The 20,964-nt window shown below is 35.8% G+C and overlaps 3 protein-coding genes across 8 annotated transcripts; 2 read left to right on the top strand and 1 right to left on the bottom strand.

The window, feature by feature from the left end:
* Window positions 1–2,147: 2,147 nt before the first annotated feature.
* LOC104891826 (hypothetical protein) lies at window positions 2,148–7,930 on the bottom strand. Of its 6 annotated transcripts, none has more exons than XM_048642500.2 (8): window positions 7,392–7,930; window positions 5,793–5,874; window positions 5,665–5,717; window positions 4,881–5,573; window positions 4,224–4,672; window positions 3,973–4,110; window positions 3,575–3,657; window positions 2,148–2,748 (listed from the first exon to the last, which is right to left on the bottom strand). In XM_048642500.2, the coding sequence occupies exons 1-5, from the start codon at window positions 7,713–7,715 to the stop codon at window positions 4,355–4,357; spliced, it is 1,470 nt and encodes a 489-aa protein (XP_048498457.1). In that variant the 5' UTR covers window positions 7,716–7,930; the 3' UTR covers window positions 2,148–2,748; window positions 3,575–3,657; window positions 3,973–4,110; window positions 4,224–4,354. The 6 variants fall into 6 exon arrangements, with proteins under 6 accessions (XP_048498457.1, XP_010675889.1, XP_010675888.1 ...); XM_010677587.4 differs by having other exon boundaries at window positions 3,575–3,693; XM_010677586.4 differs by having other exon boundaries at window positions 2,932–3,693.
* Window positions 7,931–10,710: 2,780 nt separating this feature from the next.
* On the top strand, window positions 10,711–11,484 carry LOC104891825 (NADH-ubiquinone oxidoreductase 20.9 kDa subunit). The gene is made up of 2 exons (XM_010677583.4): window positions 10,711–11,036; window positions 11,124–11,484. The coding sequence occupies exons 1-2, from the start codon at window positions 10,883–10,885 to the stop codon at window positions 11,282–11,284; spliced, it is 315 nt and encodes a 104-aa protein (XP_010675885.1). The 5' UTR covers window positions 10,711–10,882; the 3' UTR covers window positions 11,285–11,484.
* A 5,503-nt stretch (window positions 11,485–16,987) lies between these two features.
* LOC104891824 (hypothetical protein) lies at window positions 16,988–19,042 on the top strand. Its single transcript, XM_010677581.4, has 4 exons — window positions 16,988–17,335; window positions 17,985–18,034; window positions 18,593–18,674; window positions 18,790–19,042. The coding sequence occupies exons 1-4, from the start codon at window positions 17,089–17,091 to the stop codon at window positions 18,834–18,836; spliced, it is 426 nt and encodes a 141-aa protein (XP_010675883.1). The 5' UTR covers window positions 16,988–17,088; the 3' UTR covers window positions 18,837–19,042.
* Window positions 19,043–20,964: the final 1,922 nt, after the last annotated feature.

Genomic DNA, 20,964 nt, shown 5'->3' on the forward strand with positions numbered 1-20,964 from the left:
TGAATTCATAGAATAATTATTCTTGTTACTAGAGAGTTGTCATACAATTGGCATAATATTTGGATTTTTTGTCACAATTTATATCAAACAATGCAAATTGTTCAATAGATAATTGAAACTGTAAGTAGAGGTGATCATGGGCCGGGCCGGGCCAGGTTCCCGCGGGCCACGCTAAAAAAAAGTCCATTAGTCGGGTTGGGTCAAAATTTGGGCCAATTTTTTGTGCCCAAACCCATTATTTCATGCCGGGCCAAGCGGGCTTTTCGGGCCAAAAAATAGACTAAAAAATCATTTTTTGCTTGTGCAAAGCAAAAAAATCGGGTTGGGCTCGACCGTGGGCCGAAAAAATTTGCCCAAACCTGCCTAAAAATCGGGTCGGGCTGGAGTTGATCAACTCTAAGAGTAAGTTACCTTCATTTCTTTATTATTTGTCTCGTTTATTTTCTTTAGGATCAAATTTTATAGCTTTGTCTATGGATTCTCATATAAAGAGATATATGAGATGTCAATATATTCTTCGCAACGTGTAATTTTCAAACAACAAGTTCTTGTAACTTGATATGAAATTGAAGATTTCAATAGTCAAACATATGTCTTGGAGCTGCTAAAAAAAAAAGGAACAAACGATTTTCATTATTTCAAACCGATATCTCAAGGTCACACCACCTATCATCACATCGAGACATTCATCAAGAACCATCTACTAGAGATATGTTTCCCCTCCAAATCTCAACCAAATGCGTGGGGTTAGGAATTGAACTCTAAACTTTACTTGGAAAGATGGAAAAGCTCATCACTTAAGCCGACTTCAATTCCTAACTAAATCTATCTACTAGTTGCATAGGTTAAAAAAATTAACATGTCATTTTCCAAGAGAAAACAGGGAATTCCTACTACTAATTTCTACTTAAATCAATAATCACAAAGATTATTAAACCTATAATTCATTTCCCTCCCAAATAAAAGTTAATGAAAGGCATCTCTCAAACATTTCTCATTCATGAGGGCCTCACTTGATGATAATGACTTTCCAACTTCCCAAAATATAGAAGGATTGTCCTTAAGTGAGTGATTTCCGGAGAAGAGAAGAATGGTTGGAGACATTACAAATTACACTAATATATGCTTTACAGCTGGGATATATAATATATATATATATACATAGTCTAAAAGTGGTTGTTTTCTTTAATTAGTAAAGAATAATTTGCTAATTAAGGTGTATAAAATCTAATCAAGAAAGAATATGGTAGTACTCTTATAATAATCTCCTCATTTTCCTTTTTATTTCAGCCAAAAAAGAATAAAATGTCAAGTCATCAACCAATTTCATGTGAGTAGTACTAGTAGATGAGATTTATAAGGATGTGACTTGTGATTATGCAAGTTATTAATTGCCAATGGTTAGTCTTGCTTGATATATGGGGTTGACATGAGGCCATGTATACATGTAGTTGTGATATTTTTTTTAGAAATCTAGCTTGATTTGGTTTAGTTATGTTTGGTTTTTTATTTTGAATTTAGAAAATCGGATTTGATCAGCTTTTTTCTACTAAATTTTCGTATTATTGGAAAATCCTGGCTAGTTCGCTAGATCTTTTGAAAGATTGCATCAACCTCGTTTTTTTACCGCTAGTGCCTTTATATATAGTTATGTGGTTCAATTACGTAAAGAATAAGTATTGTGTAAGACAGTCTAATCAAATGGTCAATTTGGTCAAAGTATTTAATATTTGACTTATTTTATTGAACTTGTTAATATTACTCCTTATGACTATATAATTTTAGTCACTTTTGTATAGATATTCAATTGTTTAATTTATTATCTGTTTTTGGGAACTTCATTACTTTTTTACCTAATTAATTGATGGTCTAATCGTCACACCAACTTTTCTAAGAGTTTGCAATTACTTAAAGCCACCTTCTTTTTTTTTTTATAGTATTGTACCTCATTCTATTTGGTCAATTTGGTCAAAGTACTTCAAAATATTAAGAATCAATTGGTTTATTTGGTTAAATACCCTTCTTCTACCGGGGTTTGATTCTTACCCCTTATAAAGTGAGATCTCCAAATTTCTCCCACTTACAAGAAATATTCATCTTAGCAAAAAAAAAATTCCAAAAATTCAGATAATTTTTATGAGGTCAGATTCAATTGAAAAGGACAAAAGCACCCTTAATTTACCATTGATGTAACAGAAGGCCTATGTTCTGACATTCCCTGGCCACCAAGGCTCACTACAAAGATACTTTCCCTCTAAAAATTCACCTCCCTATCACTATCATCTATCCATAAAATCAGAAATTATTAAACAGACAGATAAAAGGATAGAGATGGCAGAGCTGATGGTGAAGAAGAAACTGAACGACGACCGTGCTAGAGTTCATAGATTATATGGTGGTGGCCACCAAACCTCAACCTACTTGAGCCGTCGACCACCACAACTAGCCACTGTTTTCCAACATCCTGCTTGAAAGGGCTAAATGTGAATTGGGCAAAAAATCAAAATTGTGACAGATGATCAATGATCTCATGTTCTACTAACAGCCTAACACTGTCAATATAAAGTTTCAATTTTGGGTGTTGATTTGAGTTTAAGCTTCTCTATGAATGTTGTTAACCAATTCAATGGTGTTTCTCTTTCTCTGGGTGTGACTTCTATCATGGGAGGTGATCAGTTTCGACTCAATATCTCATTTTGGTGTATAGTCTGTATGCATTTCGCAATAACTTACCCTCAACAGCTGCATCTGTCCACAATAATCAACAGTTAAAAGAATTAGTAAGTACTAAGTGGATCAATATACTACTCTCCATTGAAATTTACTTGTCATGTTTGAAGTGCTGTTCAAACTAGTAGCCTGAAGATGAAATTTGAATGAAAGGTAGTATTTAATCCACTTAGTTCTTACCGGCCGAATAGACCAACTCACCATCATTGACCTCCCATGCGGCCGTGCCCAGCAGCCCCAAGCTTTTCAAAGCTATTCTCAGTCAGTTTTGTAGCCAGTAATTAATGATGATAAATCTACAGATAAATTTGTGCAGGAAGTCCTCATGCCAATGTGTATGGTAATATGCTTGTCAATCCCACATACCTGTTTCTATACATAAGTTTCCACTACCATTTTGAGGTATTATTGAGTAGTAATTGAAGTTTATGATGAAAAGAACATGTTTGGAGATCAAGTTTCATCACAGAGGGCATTTAGATAAAACACTTTGTACATAAATACACATGATTCATTACCATTATTGCCGTATAATAACGGCTAACATATAAAACTATATATAGAGAGTATGTCCAAAAACCCTCACAAAATCTTGCTGACACAATAACTTGAGCTAGTGATGTGTGACTAAATGCAAACAAAAGTAGTAAACGTTTATTAGGCATGTCGAAGTTTTGCTTCCGGATTCAACCTATTTTATATGTAGAGGACATTATTTCTTACATCATATGGTTTCACATATCACCGATCCGGCCAATTGCTCATTGTAGCTGTGAACTTAAATGTACATGTATAAAGTAAAATGACAAACAGCAAGCACATAAGCTTTCTGAAGTAAGATTACCATTGACAGGTTATGACAATTACTTCTACAAAATTTGCCATCCACTGCTGCTGTATAAACATATGTATTGATTGTGCGCAAATCTGTTGCCAATACAACTGAAGTCAAGAACATTAACCCTGCAACAAGTGACCAAAATATGGGAAGACTAAGTACATCGATTAAAAAATATTCCCAAAAGGACTTTACAAGAATTGCCCTACTGTATTTAGTATGGCCTCTACAACCCTGTGAATGGATTTATTGTATGATTTAGATAACTTTCTAGGGAGGAAGGTGCTACAGAGGAAAAGTGAAATTCTACATGCCCTTCATCAGAGGATTCATGGATGGCGATCATGCAGTATAGAATTCAATGCATATATTATCACGGCCTTCATGGATAAGTAATAACTAACCTTGTATAAATTTCACCAAAAGAACCTTGCAACATGTGAGTTTGCTTGAAGACTAGAGGAGTCATAAGTTTTAGCACCCCTCGCTTTCAGGAAAATTGCATATACATAGTATAAACAAGTCAGAAACGAGAGTGATTCCTGCAAGAATTTTTGCATACGACATTAAGCAATGACCTTCCAAAATCAAAATGCCATTCATGCAAACTCCAAAGTAAGAAGGTAAGAGTCCGTACAGAAGGGATTCAACGTACCTTGATATAGATGTCAGTGAACTATGAACTTGACCCAGAATTTGACTATATACGTGTTTGTACTTAAAATGAACTCATGATGAGAGGGCTCCGTCGTCTGGTTAGTCCGCTTTCCATTAAGGCAATCTAGTTCACCCTTGCTTTTCATATTTTTTCGCAAGCTCTTTGAGCATCATGCTCTGTCTAAATGCTAGATACTTATCCACACTAGTTCCTGCCCACTGCTGACAGAAGGATTCATCAGTCGGAACCAGAGAACTCAAAGGAAATGGTCCCTCTGGAGCTTTCTTTAGGTAAACCAAAAATCTATGCCGAGGACGAATTCTCTGTTCTAGTGACAAGCTTAGGTACATGGGGTATTTTGTCAGGGATTGAACTTCATTTTGAAGTTCATTAACCAGATACTTGTACTTTGGCCTAAGATTTTGCTCCAGTGACAGAGAAAGAACCTGGAAATTTAGATGACAAGCAACCCTTGAAATTTAGTACTAATACTCTTGACATGAACATAAATGAATTTTATATTTAGGCAATCTGACGAAAATGAACTGTATTTGCCCTAAAAAAATTACAGCTCAGGGGAAGACTTATGTTGTAATCATTTCAAGGCTAGCACAATGATTATAAAAATGACGAGTTTTAAGACAAGAAAAAGACCTGAGTGAGGCTAGTCAAAACTTTCAAGACTTCAGAATCTTGCATGCCAATGCTCCTTAGAAAGTTAATCCGGGGCAATAATCCATCTTCAATGCTGTAATGAAGAAGCTGGGGATGTTTTGTAACCATTTTCACGATACTCTCTTTAGGTGCTCCCAGTTCTTCTGAAAGGAAATCATAGCGATCATTCCAAGTAATGTCAACCCGCTGAACTAGAATTTGAGGGCTCAAAGTCACAACTTTTCCCAAATCACTTTTCTTGATCCCAACCTCCTCTATCAAGTATCTTACAGTGGGCTTCAAGGAATTCTGAACACTATATGAAAAGATAGATGGAGCAGCGGTGATTACTTGCCCTAACTTAGAATCAGGGATACCCAGATCCATCAGAAACGCCACATGGGACTTCATATTGCTGTCCACAGTATACCCAAGAACCTGAGGTTGCCGTAATAGTATCCTCTTGATGTCGTTGTGTTTGACGCCAACCTTCAACAAGTAATCCAGCCTTTCCCGTGCAGAATATACATTGATATGAAAAGCATTTGCGTGTCTTCGGTACATCTGAACAAAATGAGACTCTTTCATCCCAAAAGTGGTCAGATAATCAAGAAGGGGAATCCATCTAGTATCTAGTCGAAACTCCTCTGCTAGCTGCGAATATTTCTTCTTTGGACCTTTCTTTCCTTCCCACTGCAATCAAAGGCAATAATGGAAGGCTCTTCAGACCAAACAGCAGCAATACATCCTCACACTGACACTCCACGACATGATCAAAGCCTACCTTCCCTTTGCCATCTGCTTTTGTGCCCACACTACTTGTCTTTTTCGGACTTCCTAGAAACAGAAATACAGAATTACATAAGAATTGGACTTCAACAGGAAGCAATTATGAAGGACTTTAAATCTTACCTGGTCTCAGCTTGGTTGCAGCCAGCAGTTGGGATCTTTGCTCACCCCTATTCAAGTTTGCTGGTTCAGCAAATTCATCTTCCTGCAGAAAATTTATTAAAACTAATCACATAACATTATTTGATGATGATACAACTTTATTCTGATAGATGTAAATGAAATCTTAGAGCATTGCTGGACCTTAAGATGAGGCACGTTATGCAATATACTAATTGCATTATAACATCAATGTAGCATGGTAGCAAAAGCGCTCCTAGTCGCTTTCCTCTACATATGCATTTAGGATTTTGGTATATGCAAGTCAAGCTGTAAACTTTCCTGAAACCCAAAGCTTTGGATCTTAATATACGAGTCGTATCATTTATCCCCCCCCCCCCCCAAAGCCAAATAATAGGCTACATTTTTCTTTTGAGGTATCAACAGTATAAGCTAACTTCTATTAAGTAAGTTGTTATTACCCTGATTAATGTATTTAACCGTACATTCCAAGGTTTATGGTATTGTGAAGGTGTAAAAATTGAATTAGTCAAGACTCAAAGTATTCTAACTTAGTTCCTTAAAAAAAAGACACTAATCAAATGTGACCTATTAATAAGAGAAACTTTAGGAACGGCCACAAAACATAAAATTATTCTCCCTCCACCTTCTACTATGCTGAGCAACCTATGACAAAAACTAAAACCTAAACCTAATTAGCAAATCATTTTGCCAAACAAAAGTCTAATGCGGTTGTTCGAGCTTAACTTTTTAAACAACGCATGATACTTGATGCATAATACTCATTTGTGACGGTCAATTATAAATAATAACACCACCAACAGCACCAACGTCAGAGCCTTAACACCGCGATATGACCCTAAGTTGTTTCTCCTCAATACTAGGTGATAGATCAAATGTAATGGAATACTTCCCATTCACAGATTGAATGTCAATAACAAGATATGCCTAATTAATATCTACTATAAATGCTAGTAAATATAATCATAAATGTAGCTATATTAAGACAACAATATCTTTGATTTCAATACACTACTTTTCAATTTTAATGTACTGCTTTCTTGATATAACGTACCACTTATTTTGCTGTAGAGTGTTTATAGCATATATGAACTGGGCAAAGCTCTATCAAGTGTCAATAACGACCCCCAAAACCAAGAACTTGGGTAAATCACTAAATCAGTCTTAGTAAACAATAATTTTACTCAGCTGAAACTATAAATTCACTACAAATACACATAAAAAGGATCATTTTGTCCAATTTATTAACTAATAAAGCAAAAAATTGCATGATATCATAAAAATCAAGCAACCAAAATCAAATCCATCAAAATTCCAAAGAACTTACATCACTAAACCAAGGAACACCATCATTTTGTCCAATTTATTAACTAATAAAGCAAAAAATTGCATGATTTCATGAAAATCAAGCAACCAAAATCAATTCCATCAAATACTCCAAAGAACTTACATCATTAATGATTAAACCAAGGAACACCATCATTTTGTCCAATTTATCAACTAATAAACCAAACAATTGCATGATTTCATAAAAATCAAGCACCGAAATGAATTCCATCAAACTCTCCAAAAAAAACTTACATCATCATTAAACCAAGGAACACCATCATCATCATCATCATCTTTATCATCTTTATCACCATCAACAACAACAGAACTCAAATTCGAATCTTCCATCACTTCATCCTCATCATCATCATCATGATGAAACGCAGAAAGCGCCTCGCCGAAGCGAGAGCGTCGATTGGACTTCAAAAGCTTAGGGTTAGAATGCGCGGAAGGAGGAGTAAGAAGGCGGTAATAGTGGTTGTAAGAAATGAAGGGAGCTTCAACAATGGCGGGAGGAGAGAGAAAATGGAGGTGAGGAGAGATAGAGAAGAGAGAGAAAGAAGAGAAAATCGACATTGAAGGAGGCAGGAGAAGACAAAGTGATGGAATATACGGAAAACCCTAGAAATAAAAAGGGGGATTGAGGAAGAAGGTAAATAAGAGGATTCGAGGAATCTTGTGGTTTATCTTCTTCTTCGTTTTCATGTTGTTGTTGTCTTGTTGAGTAATGAGTGGAGTGTCACAGTGTGGAGTGTGGACCAGAGGAAGAAGATAAGAGGTAAGAGCTCACTAGCTCACTAGCTCACTTCAGCCTTCAGGTCAATTTATATACTTTCTTCGTTCGGTTTTAAATGAAATATTGGGTGAAATGACACGATTCGTTAATCAATATTGACTTCAATTTATCACTATTATATAAAGAAAAATTTTAGTCAAGTGAGATTTAGTTAGATTCGTCTCGTTGCATACTATCAAATTATAACTTTTTTATGTTTTTTACGTGTACACGACTAAAGATGTTAATGATTAAAGAAGCGTTTTGGTTGTGTGAAAAAAACAAACGTTTCATTTAAAATAGAACGGAGGAAATATGTTCTCTCCAAATTTTAAAACATAATTGCTAAATACAACCTCACTTTACAAAAGATAATCCTTCAAAGTATCTCTTATTCCTCATAACCCCTTTATTCCTCTCATTATTCCTATCTCCTTTTCGACTTTTACTTTTTCCCTCTTCCTCTTCTTCTACCGTCCAAAATTAACTCAATTTCACGCAGCCAATTTCGTTTGATAATTTCACCCAATTTCTTCCTTTTAATTATTTTTCTAATTAGTCTTCTATATGGTTGAGCACACGATTGACAATCATGTAGGTTATAGCTGCATGCGTGAAACATAAATTAAAGACACTAAAATATTTTCTATTACTTTGTGATACTACCAGATTATGTACTGTTTCATGACCATATTACTCTGTAATACAACTTCATATACTCATCAAGTGTATCGTGAAAAAAAAACATATGTGATTGAATTGTTTTGTTAAATTTCTGAGCCTATGTGCTAGGTAATATCTAGAGTAGAGGTGATCATGGGCCGGGCCGGGCCGGGTTCGGGCCGGGCCGCGGCCAAAAAAATTTGCCCATTGGCCGGGCCGGGCCTAAATTCGGGCCGAATTTTTGTGTCCAAAGCCCGCTATTTCGGGCCGGGCTTAGCGGGCTTTTGCGGGCCAAAACGGGCCGGGCCAAAAAATAGACTAAAAAGTCGTTTTTAGCTTGCCCAAAGCCCGCCCAAAAACAAAAAAAAAATGACCGGGCCGGGCCTCTAATCTAGAGGTGGCAGGTTGGATCATTTTAGGTGAACTTTTTTTTGGGTTGAGCTAGTCCGAGTTTGTGTACTCCCATATCGAGTGCGAGTTTAATGATCCGAGTAAACATATGTTCATGTTGAATCAGATAGAGTGCAATCAGTTCAAGGTTGATCTAGGTTGGGTCAATTCGGGTAAGGTCGTCCTAAAATATTGCATTACTTCTTATATGAATCATCTTCAAGTCAAAAAAAGGCGGGTTATTTTCTTAAAAATATATGAAATGTCCTTGAAGGACACAATACTTAGACACAAGCCCACACAATTGCACTTTTTTTTAAGCTTCATGGTGGTTGATAAGGGATAGCAAGGGGACCATGTTTGTTTCATAATTTCCTGGTTACTTGGGTCAGGTACAATAGATTTGAGTTATCTTCGGGTGTGGAGTCATATTCAGGTCTGGGACTCTATGTAGAATTGATGTTCGTTTCGATTCATGTTGTTTCGGGTTTCATTTCTATTTCGGATGGTTATTTTTGAGAAAAGAGCATATCTCAAATCGTGAATTTCGAGTTAATGCGAGTTTGTTTTGCCATCTCTAATAATTTAAGCGAGAAAATAATTATTGAAACTAATTCCCTAACCTAAAATAAAGAAGAAAAAAGTTAGGAACAATTGATTCTAATAATCCAACCTTTGGGTCATTTGCTCAAAATAATCTCATCTTTTTATTATTTTTTAGTAATCCAACCTTCTAACACTATCCGCTCATTTTGAACCACAAACCCATTTACCTGATGAAATGGTAAAATTAATTTATTTATTTTCATTGTTCTCCTTCCTTCTCTAATCTTTCTCCTAATGTTTCTCCTTCTCCCCTACACCAACAACAACCACCTCCTGTCGGCTGCAAGCCTGCAACCACACCTCCCCCACCCCACCCCACCCCACCCCCACCCCTCCGCTGCAACGACCCCCACCCCTACTAACACCCGTCCCTTCCCCCCTCGGCGAACAACCCCATCCCCTGTAAACAACCCCGTCCCCACCCCCACCCCAGCAAACAACCTCCTTCCCACCCTCACCTCCACCCCCAACGAACAACCCCCACCCCACTAAAAATCAAATCAATTTCAATATATTTTTGATTAGTCTACGTTGGTCTAAAACATTGTTAGGAACAAAGTTCAGACCGACATACGGTGGTGGAATCGATTCGTGGTGGTGCTGGCAGGGGTGAGGCGGAGGGTGGCGCTGGCATGGGTGAGGTCGAAGGGGGAGGGTGATTTCGGGAGTGGTGGTGCTCGCAGGGGTGAGGTCGAAGGGAGAGGGTTGTGCTGGCAGGGGTGAGGTTGAAGGGGGAGGGTTGTTTCGGGAGTGGTGGACTAGTGGTCCTGGCAGGGGTGAGGTCGAAGGGAGAGGGTGGTTTCGGGAGTGGTGGTGCTCGCAGGGGTGAGGTGTGGTGTTGTTGGCAGGGTGCCTTGGTGGTGCTGGTAGTTATATGTTTTGGTTAAGTTAATTAAAATTTAAATTAATAATTAAATCCGAACAAATCAGAACAAGACAAGTGTGCAATTAACTCATTCTCCTAGTCATTAACCTATTTCAACATGTCACGGTTCAAAATGAGCAGATAGTGTTAGAAGGTTGGATTATTAAAAAATAATAAAAAAATAAGATTATTTTGAGCGAATGACCCAAAGGTTGATTATTAGAATCAATTTTTCCAAAAAGTTATTGAAACTCTCACTCACTAATGAGTAATGACTAACCCCTAAACGCAGAGTATCCTCCAATTCCAAACCCCAAAACAGCAATTCTTCTATCAGATCGGAGCAGCCAAAAGAAAGAGCGACTTTCACAAAGATAGAGACTCTGTGTGAATCAAATCTCCATTAACACACCTTCGATCACCAAAAAAAAAAAAGACACAAAAATGAACACAGACATTACAGCATCAACTAAACCAGAATACACAGTCGTCGATCGAAACCCACCTTTTACCAAAGTCGTTGGTAATTTCAGCTCTTTAGATTATCTTCGTTTCGTCACAATTACCGGCGTTTCCGTCACTGTTGGCTATTTATCCGGTAACCCATTTTCTCTCTCCTCATTTTATCACATACCCATTTGTCAATTTCATCTGTTTTTTAATTTATTTTTTGTGGTTTTTTTAGGGATTAAGCCAGGAATTAAGGGTCCATCAATGGTGACAGGTGGGTTAATTGGGTTAATGGGTGGGTTTATGTATGCTTATCAGAACTCTGCTGGGAGACTTATGGGTTTTTTCCCTAACGAAGATGAGGTAGCTCGTTACAAGAAGCAGCTTAATCAGTGATTCAATTTTTGTTGATGGAGAAGTTTTTAATGTTGTTTGTTTTGATTTTGTGATGAAATCAAGCTTAAGAACAATTTTACTGAGCATTTTGAACAATTAGATGGAGGTTTAATTGAAATAATAATGCACCAATTGTTGTTATGTTTTGAACTTTTGTTGATTTGAAAGTGTGTTATTGATGAGGTGGGATTTTATTTTGAGTGTTGATAATGATGAGAAAGAATGTTTCTTTGGATTTGAAGTTTTGTTGTTTGGTTTGCATGGGAAAGGTGTGTAAGTTGTGTGTGAGTTTTGGTTGTTGGGTATGTAAGATTGTTCGTTAATGTGACCGGAAAGATTTGTGTTTTTCTTGGGTGGATTGCTGGGATATTTTCGAACATGATGAAATTGGTTGAGAGTAGAATTTGAGACTGTTTCAACTGGTCTGATGAATGTTTAAGGGAGCATTTATGGCGTGTATTTGTTACTGTCGTCTCTGATGTTGCCTATATGATTAGAAAACGGTAGTTTCAGGTGTCTTGTATGGTTTTTGGGTCATTCATGTGTCTGTTGTGTTTGTCGACTTGTACTATTGCTTTTGCCGGAGTGATGGACCTTATGATTTGAGTTATGTTCGAATAATGTAGTCTTATGTAGGCTAGTCCTCATTTTTGTGGAGTCCTGTTGAAGGGGCAGTTATCTTGTAATTGTGTTCACTTAGATGAATATTGTACCTACGAACTTTATTGATTCCGCGTCGCCCTTAGTGCTGTATTGGAACAGATGCAAGTGCTAGCTCAGTTGGTACAATCTAGATTGATTGTTAAAAGTTGATATAGATATTGTTATTTCTGGTGCTTCTGTGAGTTTACCAGGGTAACAATGCCTTTCTAATTGCTAGAATTGTAAGATTGTGAAGGCGATTAGGAGATCTCTATCAAAGTTGATCAATGTTTTGGTGTATTGCCCTGGAGTCAGTAGCTTCTTCATCTTCATCTCTTTTTTCTCATTTATGCTATCTTGTAGATTATTTTGGAGCCTTTGTAGTCTATAATCTTTTGGTTTCCATCCTTTGATTCATAACTCAACCTGTTTAGTGGTAATTATGGGAGCTTACAACTTGCTACAGTTGTGTAGTCTACACTTTATGAAGCTGAGGAATTTAGGTGGCAACTGGCAACGGACATTACATTGGTACGTAAGAATCTAATTTGAGCCCCCTTGTGCCTGTTACAGTTGTCCATTTATATCATTAATTTGAGCCCCCTTGTGCCTATTACAGTTTTCCATTTATATCATTAATTTGAGCCCCCTTGTGCCTATCACAGTTGTCCATTTATATTACTATAACGGTTGTCAGTTACTCAGTAGATTATGGGGCATGGTGGTTAATATTTAGAGATTGTCTCTTTTGTTGTGTGGTTAGAGATCAGGATGCTAGAGCATTACTGGTAGTAGTGGGAATTGTTTAGTTATCATATCTCCCCAATGTCTCATAATACCTTTGCATTATGTTTCCTTTGCTATACATGTGACCCAAGTGGTTGAGACATTATGTTGTATTTGCATATAAGCAATGGTTAATTTTGAGCTGATTAAAGGATATTGAATGCTTTATTTGAGTCCTTTTTCTAGAAAATAATTGTCGAGGTCTTTGTTGTACGTATAGAGCTAGTTCTGAGATAATTTGTTCAGAGTGCATAGCGCTATAGGTTTGAAGATTTATGACTTAGTAAATTACTGGAAAAGCTGAGTTCTTGTATGGTTGCTGCTTTGCACATTGTTGACTGTCAGAGCTCTTGAATGTGTATGTGCTCGGTATAGTAATTGCAGTTACTGTTTATGGAGTTTCAAGCCTACAGTTGCATATTGAGTGTTCCTTTTTGACGTGGATACTGTATCAGGGAGTATGATATGCGATGTGGGTAGAGTTGGTTAGCTAGTTGGTAGACCAGAACTTGTTTGGGCTTAGCGCCTTGAATATAGATATATACCCAACCAAAGCACGAACTAGGACTTTTAAGGTAGACATATGAACTACATGGAGCTTGGTGGTTCGTCCCATAGAAGCTCAATGACATAGTAAAGAATAGTAGATTCTAGTCTGTAAAGAGAAAAGGCCTAGTTGGGGTTTGAGATCAGCGTGGTGTTGCATTCTAAATTGTAATGGCTTGGACCAGCCTACCCTAGCTTGACCTTCTCTGGTAGTTGGTTCATTGAAGGCTAGGCTTGATCCAACATTCTCCAGGTTAGTTAAAACATAGCAATAGCCTAACCTTGTCATAACAGGTGAAACTACTTGATATTTTGATTGGATTAGGGTGAATGTAGGTTTGGTTGATGTATAAGTTATTGGAAATCCATTGCCAAGGTAATTATTTCAAACCCCTTGACTAATAGGGTGTTTGATCGATGATACAATCGTATATAAAGAATACGTATATGAGGTGTTTAGGAAGATGCCGTTCATCAAGAAATCGGATATTTGACCTCAAAGGAAGCATTTTATAAGAATTTAGAGTTGAATTTTTTATGAAACACCACATACCTAGTATACTTTAATTACGATTACACCTTTGTTTCTGGACTTGCGTGGTGATTCATATGCATCCTCATGGGATCATCAAAGGTTGATAATTTGTGTATACTGGTTGGATCTTAATTATTTCAACGAATGTTATAGAGGAAAAGAGCTCGAAATAGGCGCAGAATCCCATGTGTGGGACTAATTATGGTTGGATTGATAGTATTTCCAACCTGTTTACAAAAGACTCTGTGTGGCTTCCATATTCAAACCATGTTCAGTGTATTGATATATCTTTGCCCAAATTAGCTGATATACCTCAAGGACTTGTGTGTTGTTGGCATGTATCAGTTGAAAAACCGTGTTGGAGTTGAGGTATAGTGATGCTAGAGATGAGAAATTGCTTGTTCTGGAGTTTCATGGGTAACTACCAAGGAGTAGGTTGTGTGGTTGCAGATACAATCATATACAATTATAAGCTTAATAGGCTGTCGAGGATTTTGAGTTTTGATCTTAAAGGAGGCTCTTCTAAGAAATTTGAGTTGAAGTTTGGAGATAATTGTAAAAGGTTCTTTAAGAGACACCACAAATTCTTGGTTGAGTTGCAGGGTGATTTATTGTATGTCCTCATGAACTCATTGAAGGTTGTTTCTCGGGTTTACATGTTGGATCTTGATGCCATTAAGTGCGAAACGTTAAATGATGGCCTGTTCCTTTTTTTTTTTTTTTTTTTTTTTTTTGGGGGGGGGATTCATGGACTCCAAATATGAGGTGAAAGATACTGGAGTTTTTCAAAGGCGTCAACGTCGTGATTTTCATGTCTAGAACTGTCAGAAGGAACTGCATCTATGTAATGCATGCAAGGCGCTTATAAAATCTCTCGATTTTCTCTTCGAGTTGTAGAACATTGGGGTCTTTTTACTTATAAGTGACAAGTTTAGAATTCAAATTATTCCCGGTCTTATATCTCCATGGTTGATGAGTTCGTTTTGGGAAGATCAGTTAGTTGCTGGACCATGAATGAATCCAAGAAGCTCAATGAGTCAGCTTTGATAAGAGAAAGAGTTGCTGGTGATGCTGCATAAGGATGGATATGCCCTATTCAGCTATTCACAAGTTACGGTAGGTTTTGTCAGTGCGAAACTGGTTTGCATACCCAAAAGTTAGCTTTGCTTCATTTCTTTTACTGTCTTCTGTATGAACTTTGCTGATATAAGATTATTAGTTATTAGTACTGATAATGATGAGAAGATTTACATCTCTAGCAATTGGCATGTGTTAATTTGTGCTTATGTTTCTGCTTTTCAATTGTTGGGTAAACAAAATCCACTAGTAAACTAATTGATACTGCATTTTCCAATTTACTGATGAATTTTCTGCACTTTTATGCCTTTTCTGTTCCAGTGCAAGGCACTATGAAATCTTGCAACTTTTAGCTAGTATAGTAATTTAGGATCGGAGTGTAATGTATCGTCGTTCGTTATTTAATTATAATGTTAGGTCTTAGTTCTTACTGTCACGTTTCGTGCTGTTTGCTGAAGTAATCCTAGAAGAACATTTAAATTTATTGAATTCCTCTGTTTTCCATTTTCACTTTTCTGTTATGCACCTTCTTTTTTTGGTTTCGCTCTCAGCATACCCTTGTTTTTGTACAGTACTGTAGTTCTCTTTTCATTAAGAAGTCGGAGTGTCGGGCGACAATTATACTGCATGCACCCCAGGAGACCCATGTTTCTTGCTCTGATTTTGGCCATAGGTGTTTATATTAATTTCTGGGTTTTGACATCGTTGCTTGATCTAAACGAGGTTCAGTTACACCTCATTCTGATTCAGTTTCAGATAATATGTCGTGTCTGCTATAACAATCAACGACTCTACAATATCCACGCTCTATGTACATTAGATTGTTGAAATACTTGAGAAGCTTTTTGATGTAAAGAATCGGATTGGATTGGAATTTCCTTCTTGTTATAGGTTCTACGATCCAGAAATTAGGTGAGTCTTGTGTGGATTACTGACTGCAAAAGCAGATGAGGTTTCGCTTTCAACCGACTCAATATAGTGCAACAGCATGGTTGTTTATGTCAATGTAGATAGTCCATGGCTGATTTCTGGTACAATGGTAGCTAAGATATTGCAGTAATCGGTTGGTTGGTAGCAATTGCAGAAGGTACTGATCAAAATTACTGATTATGTAACATGTAGAGTAATTGGGTGGTTTGGAGTACTTCCATCATCAAATGTATTCTAAAGTACATATTTCATTGCATCTTGGAGTTGGGAGCACTTTTGAATATTTCTTTTGGTTTATTCCTCAACGCGGAAAAAAAGGTTTAGATCTTCCGAGAATTGATGACTTTATGGGGTCGTTTGGTTCAAGTTATGAAATGGAGAGGGTATGATAACAAATAGAGGGGAATGTTAACAATAGTAGGTACCTTTATTAGGTGTTTAGTTCAAGTCATGTATTGAAAATGGAAAGATAGCAATTATCAATAAGTAATGGATTTTGTTACTCCTAGGGAGTGAAAGCAACAAATTGGAGGAATCCATTACCACCAAGCAATTGTAATGGATTGATGAAAGGTTGAACTAAACAAGAACAAAATTAATCGGATATTGATTTCGTTTGTTGAAGCACAAAAATAGAAAACAAACATTCTCATCACTCTATATGTGTATTACTATATATAATGATCTTTATTTTTATACACAAATTATTAGAATAGGCAATCTAATTCTAACATAAAATTAGATGAATCTAAAACTGATTTTTCTAATAAGCTCATTCAATTTCACTCTAACCCAAAACTATCCGAAAACTATCCTAGTCGTTCCCTCTCTTCTCCTTTCTATTTCTTCTTGATTATCGAACTACAACATATAATTTTAAAAAACTAATTCGGTAATCATACCAAACGGATTAAACTAGTCATTGAATAGAAAAATGTCATTACTGAATAAAATGCACGACAAACTTTCTAAAATTATAATATAGGAGAATGTATTCTAATTTTTTATTTTTCTAATTTACCTAAAAAACTCTAATGAACATAAATTAGGTCTCTTCTATGTTGAAAATAAAAACTGTGGGTACTACTAGATCATTTCCTTCCCAAAAAAACGAGAACCATATATTTGAGTAATGTCGGGCCGGGTACAAAGCGGGTCAAATTTTAATGAATCAATCGACGTGGTCTAATAAGTGCTACATACACAGCACAAATGGGTTATGGGCCCTATGATCTAATAATCACTCCAAAAACTTAAAGAACTGTTTGGCTCTTCCTTGCTCTAAACAATGGAAACTCTTTCTTCCCTCTCTTCTTTTCCTCTCATTTCCCCAAGTTCCTTTAACTCTTCAATCAATACCCAAACACACCTTAACAATCCAAGTTCCATAATTATTAACCATAAATTAAGAAAACAATGTTATGTTAAAGTTAGAGAGTTGAATGTGAGGGTGAAAGCCATAGATGATGTTTCAAGAGCAATAGGAGATCCAGCTCAAGCTCAACTTACATGGCAAATTATTGTTGGTTCTTTAGGTCTTTCTTTCACCCTTAAATTCTTTCATAAGTTATTAAATTTCTTTATAATTATTGTCTTATTATATCCTGCATATATTCCTATCAGTGACGGATCTAGAAAGTATATGCAATGGGGTCAATAATCATAAGTACTCGAAACAGTGTTGAGTGGAATCTTTCTTACTACTAATGAATACTTTTATCTACATGTATATACTAAAAATTAGGTTTTTTCCTCATATAATTTTTCCCCAAGTGGAGTCAAGTGAACCCACTTCTATCAACATGCATCCGCCACTAATTCCTACCAGTATATTATTAGTTTGAAAATTGATTAGTGTTTTTTTTGGACTTACCAAAAATATGAGGAAGTATTTCATGATATATCCAAGATTTAAAAAGTTGGACTAATCAAAGATACAATTTCATACTAATTTATATAAATCTATTAAAAGGCGTTTCTAAATAAGGAATGGTGTCACGTGGTGTTCTCCTTAAGAGCGTTTTAATCTATGTAATTCATGTAAATAAAAAAAAAAAGTTAGAAATTGCGTAGTATAGGATTTGATCCTATGATTTCAAGTTCATATACTATATTCTACTTATTTGCTCATTTTTAATCATAAGTACGTTTCTTTTGCTGAGATTTCATATATTGTTGGTGTAGCTGGTGTAATACCTTTCATTGTTGCGGGAATTGAGTTCAGCAAAAGAATTGTAAGTCATTGTTTGTGCATATATCTTGAATTACTTAATTGTGATGAATAGGTGGTGATGGCATTGACTTGTAGTGTTATTTTGCAAGGAAAATCTTGAATCTATATGTATAATATGTTTTACTGTAATACACGGTGATCATAATGTAGATTGACCATAGAAATGTAATGGATCATAATGATTACGGATCCATATTTTAAAGGTAAAATTGGTTTCAACACCACAATTGTTGAACTTGGCCTACTATTTTAGTTCTTATCCAATGAGTCTCCTGCATGATTAATGTGAGGGCAAGTGATTTTTTTTAGGGTCCGTTTGATATTATTGTGGTTTTTTGTTTTTTGGTTTTTTTATTTTCAAAATCATATGATATATGTCCTATACTGAATAAAACATTAGTCAAATTCAAATTTATTGGGAACATGATTTTGGAAAGAAAATTGAAAATCACTTTTTTTAGTTTCCAATTTTTGGTTTTTAGTTTTTTCTAAAAAAAAAAAAAAACTGAAAACAAAAAACGATAACAAACTGGCCTTTAACAAATATCTAATGTTGTAGGTAGCACAAAGAAGATGTGAGGTTTGTGGAGGTTCAGGATTACTTTTAAGGGACAAAAACTACTTCAAGTGCCCTGGCTGTGGTATGTATTAATTATTGATTAGAAGCTTCATTTACTATTTTTTTATTGAGAAAATCTTATTGGCAATATTAATGTTATTGCATTTTTTCATGTGCTTTTGTGTATTTCTTGACAGGAGGTTTTCTACCATGGCAATCTTGGAAAAGATTCTTTTCAGGATGATTTAATTAGTGATTATTTGATTCACACACTCATTAATATAATGTAATGTAATTAGCTATAAGGAATTTAATGCCCTTAATTTATATAAAAAGGTGATACCACTGTAGAGTATTGCGCCGAATTTTAGGATTTGTTCAGGGTTTGAATCCTCATGTAAGCATTATCTTAATGAATTCTCCTATGATGATAGTGATTCTTTAAGCCTACTCATCTAGGTATTTTTATGCCTTTATATTTTAATTGACATATAAACATCGTTTAGTATAATCTCACTTTCATTACTCAACTAATTAATTGAATTTCTAATTATCACTTAGAATTCTATTCATTTTTTTGGTTTATTGATTTGAGCCAGTAGTCAAAGCATAGGGAAAAGCAATAAGTTGCAGTATTATATGCAAGGAAAATGTTTTAACTACTAATTAAAATTTTAAATGACTAATTTCTCTAAGTATTCTAGGTGATGTAATACTTTGATTTTATTATATCTAATTATCAATAAATAATAAGATTTGGTGTTACAATATTTCTTAAGCATACACACGAGATAATTAAACTTATGTATGTAAATACTGACAAAGTCGAAGTGGATCAACTAAAAAAACAAAAGAATTACTCTCTTTGTTTTTTTTTTTATCATTATCACTTTTTTGTGCGCGTCTCCCATTGCACGTCTTTGAACTTAAATATCTTTCATTATATACTAGTAAAAATTACAACGATTAATTATTAATAAAGTACTAAATGAGATGAATCAAATAAGATCCCACATCAATATATTTTTTCTTATAAAATGAGAAAAATTGAGAAGATTCTCTCTAATTATGAATAGTGTCAAGATTTCAAGTGAGAAAGATAAAAAAAAACAAAGGGAGTAGTAAATACGAGCAACTATGTTATGTGAAAATAAACTCAATAAAAAACTCCCTTGAAAGAAAGGCTCCCTCTCTCTACCCCGGTGGAAATCCCTACCATCTTGGTCGCTCCCACTGCGGCGGTTGTGCCTCCTTAGCCATGGTTGAGGAGCTCACCCATATTGTTTCGAATCTCAAGATCGATGACGAAGAAGTAGTACTAGAACTTGATTCCTCGAACCCTAGTGTGGAGAATAAGTTGTCTTTGGTTCTTTTTAATTAGAAGACCGCTCACATAACGATCATATAACATTGATGGTTTCAAACGCACCATAATTGGAGTTTGGCCACCATCTCATGTCCTGGTCATTCGGGTTCTTAGCCCTAATTTTTTCACCTTCCGATTTTTTCATTGGAGGGTTATGAATAGGGTTCTTGAAGGGAGACCATGGTGCTTTAATAATATGTTAGTATTGTTGAAGGAAGCTAACGGAGATGAACAACCGGACCAAGTAACAATTAATCAATATCCATTATGGGTGCAAATTAAAAATCTCCCTTTTAATATAGAACTGATGAAATAGTTAAAGCCCTAATTGGCAACATGGGAGAAATCCTAGAACTAGAAGAAGATATGTTGGGTATTGGTAGATATAGGAGAGTCAAACTAATGCTTGATGTGACAAAACCTCTACGTCGTTTTTGGAAATTGAAAGATAAGAGATGTAGAGAAATTCAGGTGGACTTTGTCTATGAATGACTTCTGTTTTTCTATTTTGCTTGTGGTGTCATGGGACATTTCGGGAGAAAAGTACGAGAAATTAGGGTGGAGTTCGGATTTGAAGGCTACCCATAGCAAGGGAAGGCAGAAGGAGATTAAGGAGAATGATAAGTTTAGGGTAAGCAAGAAAATCCTTTTTTTGTTGCAAAATTTGTTGGAATTCCACTAATTAAACCCAACCCTTTTTCTGAATCATTGGAGAAACCCTCAACCTTGATTTCAGTGCCTGATGATGATTATGTCGAGAGTCAAAAAGAAGTGCAAGTATGTGATATTGGTGGCCGCAACATGCAGAGTTTGTCTAGGCAACCAACCGTTTGAGTCTCTTAGGGGACTCAAACGGGGGCAATTTGGTCATTTTAAGCCTTAAAAATTTCACGCGCGTGTTGTTTGGTACCAATGCTAGGTTAGATTGGTACCATTGTCCGAAATTTTGATACCAAAGTAAGGTTGCTTGGTACCAATCCTGATAACAATTTGATACCAATACCAG

Source organism: Beta vulgaris, chromosome 4, assembly GCF_026745355.1.
Source record: "Beta vulgaris subsp. vulgaris cultivar EL10 chromosome 4, EL10.2, whole genome shotgun sequence".
NCBI lineage: Eukaryota > Viridiplantae > Streptophyta > Magnoliopsida > Caryophyllales > Amaranthaceae > Beta > Beta vulgaris.

What these genes read in the sequence shown, in the direction of transcription:
- LOC104891826 (XM_048642500.2), bottom strand. Translation starts at nt 7,715, where the DNA reads ATGTCGATTTTCTCTTCTTTCTCTCTCTTCTCTATCTCTCCTCACCTC. An exon ending in AAGCAGATGGCAAAGGGAAG is followed by an intron (nt 5,574 to 5,664) that starts GTAGGCTTTGAT and finishes CTTTGATTGCAG; the next exon opens with TGGGAAGGAAAGAAAGGTCC. An exon ending in TTTTGACTAGCCTCACTCAG is followed by an intron (nt 4,673 to 4,880) that starts GTCTTTTTCTTG and finishes CTAAATTTCCAG; the next exon opens with GTTCTTTCTCTGTCACTGGA.
- LOC104891825 (XM_010677583.4), top strand. Translation starts at nt 10,883, where the DNA reads ATGAACACAGACATTACAGCATCAACTAAACCAGAATACACAGTCGTC. An exon ending in CACTGTTGGCTATTTATCCG is followed by an intron (nt 11,037 to 11,123) that starts GTAACCCATTTT and finishes TGGTTTTTTTAG; the next exon opens with GGATTAAGCCAGGAATTAAG.
- LOC104891824 (XM_010677581.4), top strand. Translation starts at nt 17,089, where the DNA reads ATGGAAACTCTTTCTTCCCTCTCTTCTTTTCCTCTCATTTCCCCAAGT. An exon ending in AATTATTGTTGGTTCTTTAG is followed by an intron (nt 17,336 to 17,984) that starts GTCTTTCTTTCA and finishes TTGTTGGTGTAG; the next exon opens with CTGGTGTAATACCTTTCATT. An exon ending in CTTCAAGTGCCCTGGCTGTG is followed by an intron (nt 18,675 to 18,789) that starts GTATGTATTAAT and finishes ATTTCTTGACAG; the next exon opens with GAGGTTTTCTACCATGGCAA.